This window comes from Aplysia californica, unplaced genomic scaffold, assembly GCF_000002075.1.
Source record: "Aplysia californica isolate F4 #8 unplaced genomic scaffold, AplCal3.0 scaffold00016, whole genome shotgun sequence".
Classification (NCBI taxonomy): Eukaryota; Metazoa; Mollusca; class Gastropoda; order Aplysiida; family Aplysiidae; genus Aplysia; species Aplysia californica.
The window spans coordinates 229,937-234,134 of record NW_004797286.1 but is presented as its reverse complement, the minus strand read 5'-3'; the positions used below and the strand labels follow the sequence as shown (position 1 = coordinate 234,134).

At 36.8% G+C, this 4,198-nt stretch overlaps 1 protein-coding gene across 1 annotated transcript in view; it reads left to right on the top strand.

The window, feature by feature from the left end:
- Positions 1–632: 632 nt before the first annotated feature.
- The window catches only part of LOC101857163 (ribitol-5-phosphate xylosyltransferase 1), a gene marked incomplete in the record, with an annotated part of 125,873 nt that continues 122,307 nt past the window's right edge, over positions 633–4,198 (top strand). The window contains 2 exon segments of the mRNA XM_005090354.3: positions 633–783; positions 1,584–1,871. Coding sequence (XP_005090411.2) covers positions 1,706–1,871 — 166 coding nt within the window.

Sequence of the window (4,198 nt, the reverse complement as noted above, 5' to 3'; positions counted from 1 at the left end):
CTATCCATTTTTTTCTGAGATAAGAAATAAGAAATAAAAATCCATTAATCTCGTGAAATCAACAATTTTTACTCTCAATAACTGTTCATTGTCGCCCCTCCCCCCCTCCCTCACGTCTCTAGCTCTCAGCCCCCTCCCCTTACCCCTCTCTCTTTCACTGACTTTCCCACTCCTAAATCTTTCTCTGTCCCACATTACTTTAACTCGAGGTTTGCGGGTGCACAACATACATTGAAGATAGTTCTGGTACATTTTGGTTGTCTCATAATGTTTATAAGATATAGAATCTAGTATGACTCGGATCTTTCTTCCTCTCCTCGCTCTCATCTCCTGATCCTCTCTTTCTCTGGTACCATCAATCGTTGTATGCCCGACAATTCTTCGGGCATCCACTTGGTCTACATCAGTAACAAAGAAAAAGAAGGAACAGATCTATATTATTATAATTTTGCTCGAAGCATGCCACAATTAGGAAGGAGCGGGTTCACAGTAAAGAAGAATCTCTTCAAAATGTTGCCTCTCAGAAGTCAGTCTTAAATCCGTAAAACGTAGGTGGTCCTGGCCATTCATTTTCTCTTCATTGTGTCTACGGATTTTCCCAATACAGCACATTATAAACGAAAACGGAATCGTAATGTTTTTCTTGCCGGGAGAGCAGCTGTAAACAACATAGTCGAATTTGGCTCCGTTGATGTTGGCAGCAGTGGATTTGTTTATGAAAAGGAACAGCGCAAACCGTATTGTTTGTATTTTGCAGTTGCCAGTAAGAAGACTGGAATTATTGTCAGTTGGATACTTATTTCTTAGAGATAGAATCTTGTAGATCTCTACTAAAACTTCTTTAAACTAGACGTCTACAGGTCACAGTGGATTAGTGTGATAGAATTAGAATACACCGAGAATCCGCGATCAACAAAAAAAACAACAACAACGGACAAGGGCTCATTTGATTTTCATTCGGATTTCTTTGACCATTCACCAACAAACAAAAAATGTCAACATTGATGTATTAGTATTACCCGTTGTTATTCAGTACTTACCCTAGTCAAAATTAACTTTGTGATTGCAGTGGTAGGTCTAGCCTCTAGATCTAAATCTAGATCTAGATCTAGATCTAGATTCACTTTAAAACTTTTGTGGTGGGGGCGGCTGTTTTCCAACGAACAAGAATGTGTGTGAACTTGACAGAGTTTCCATTCATCTTGTGTTTAGATCTAGATATCTGTAATTCATTCTTTTAATTGTATCTTTCAATGAAAATTTAGTAACTTAGAAAATCTTAGATGTTTCATTGGGAAGGAGTTCCGCAGAAGGCCGGGCAAAAATAAACTCAAAAGAGGGGATATATTTTGAGCGGGGTAATACCCTAACCCTAACCCTCGTTGTGTATAGTATGCTCAGTTTTACCTTATCACAGTAAGCGCCTGCCCTCTGCGGAACTCCTCCCTTTTACTGATCAATATTTTGTCAGTGAATCAGTGAAGTTTATCTTCACACACAGTGCCATGCTGTGCTGAAGCGTGGGTTTTTTTTTGTGAAAGGCCTTCTAATATAATTAATAATTATCTCTATTCTTGATCAAGAAATGGATTCGTGTCGTTGGCTTTTGAACTTATGGACTTGCTAATCAACTGAAAAATTTTGTGCGTAGAAGGTCTGATTGAATTGATTTTTAATTTTGTGCTTCGTCTGGAATGAGTGAACAATGATTAGCTGGTATAGACTTTCCTTTCGGAAAGTTGCTTATTCAATTCTTAGCCTCTACTTAGTTGTGACATGCTATACTGGTTTTCACCTTCTGACACGGAGACTACAAATTCGGGCTCAGGACAAGGAATTACTTGAACGGATAAAATCATTATCACTGTCAGGTAAGAATTTCTTAACTTTCTTGCTGAATATAATGTAAATTTCTGTTTTATGAATTGAGTGTATTGGAACCCTTCTTTTTTTGTTTGTTGCATGGAGTTTTGGGTGCCTGTTTTGGAAGGTCTACTGCACGATATTTCTGGTTTAGTTGACGGTCTACTGCGGGACTGGTCTGACAAACGGTTGAGTTGAAAGTCTACCCGTTACAGGCTTGGGACACATGATAAGCAGGGTCAGTTTATATTTTCTCTTTGTTGTTGTAATAACATAGGATGAAGGACTGTTTACCATAAAATGTTTTGGTGGTTTTAAGTCGTCTTTTTGGGGTTTGTTAGCTCCTCAATTTTTAGAATAAAGTAGCCCCGTTGGGTCACTTGCTGTCATGACTTAGTTGTCAATCTTATCTTTACAACTCTTTGATCTAAATGACTCTGCAAAATGAAACAATTCATCCAAGCACACACCGCAGTTGTGTAACACCACAGCCTTAGTTATATTGCCCTCAGCGCTGTTGTTACCATTGTCAATCAGGTGGGATTTGTAATGCTACGCTCTGCCTAGAATGCAGTAGAAGACCATTCATGATTGAATTGGTAGGACCTACGGTAGACCACTGTAGGTTGTAGACCTTTTTTAAACTAAACTGGCACCGGTTTTTTTCTAGAACAAAAGAAGTCAATTTTCTGCTGCTCCTCTTTCAGCTGTTGCTCCTTTTATAATCTTTCTGGCCTATTGAAGGGGACTTTGGTTGTTTTTTGAAATTCTACTACCGTCAGTTAGATCATCATCTAGGTTTTTGAATTATTGCACACAAGTACGTAAATTTATAGTCTAGTCAAATTCTTTCAACGTCGTTTGTATGAAGGACTTGCTTTTTGTTGACTTGTCGATTTACAGTGAGTGACTGTAGAGGTTAGTCAATTTTATACACACTGTTCTGAAGTGTTTTTAAATTGTTGATAGATTTGATTCTGGTCTCGCATTTTCTTTTGGGTTTTGTTAAAAACTGTTGCTGCTTGTACACTTTCAGACCATGTCAGTTTTCCACTTTGTGTATGATGTGTATGTGTGTGAATGTGTAGTTCTCAATATATGCGGATAATATTTGGGTTGTAGCACCATTTGTTGCCCTAGACAACACAAGGAACATTTTACATATATACACAATAAAACAGGTTCATCTATTTTCTGATGTTCCGGCTTTTCAAGTCTTTGCTTTACACAACCACCTGTTTAGAGTGTTCAATCTCTCTATAAAAAAATCATACTGTTGGCTGTGCATTTGTTCACTGCTTTACTTTCTTACCCTAAGAGTGTGCATACACACATATATACTTCCTCTCCTGTGCCTGATAGTGAAATCTGCGGTTGTTGAGTGTTTTTTTTCTCAAAATATTTTGATATTTATGATTGTTTTGAATCCTTTTTTTAAAGTCTTCTTAGATCGCCAAACAGCAAAATTACAAACTGCCCCATTAACTTTAATTTAAAGTTTTTTTCTTGCTGTTTTTTACTATGACTTTTCATTGTAAAAATTAAAATTTTTGTTTTAAAGAGGACAGAAATTTTCAGTATGAAGTTCTTTCTGTTCTTTTTTGTTCCTGTTGTTTCAGCTCAGATACTTTTTTTTCTCTAACTGTCCTTCTGAGATGATTATAAGTTTACCAACTTCAGTTTAGTATTTTCACCCTCTTTGCTCTTTATACAAAAAAAGTTTACAAAAAGACACACACACCCGCACACACTAGAGAGAATTAATTTGATATATATATGAGCTCCTGTAAAATGGAAATGAAATGCGCAGTGTGGAAAAATAAAAAGGTGACACTATTAGAAGTGCGCATGAAGAATTCAAATTTATAGAGGAGCTTGGGGTGTGATGTTATGGTTGAGTAGGTTTTAAAGTGATTAAAAAGGAAATTTTCTTGTTGTACTGCTTTGGGAGTGACGGCTTGTGTGATATCCTTGAGTATGGTAATGATTGCATGGTGAGACTAGATTAATTTCCATTCAAAAAGCCATCTCACTCTATCAGACACATTGTGAAGAATTGCTTGGCTGATCCCCCCACGTTCCATAATATAGGCACAGATGCTGAGCTCTATTTCTTCTTGAATTACTCCTTTTTGCCTGTTAATTCAGATTTGATTAAGTTTATAGGTAATTTTAAATGTTGCTCTTGATGCGAACTATTTTGAGGAGTGTCTGTTGCACACAGTTTACTCCTTTTTCCTTAAGTAAATTCAGAACTTTGTACAAATATAGATAATGCAAAAAAAGTCAACAAACAGGCAAATAAAAAAAAAAGAAAGAGCGGTTTATGAGCGAC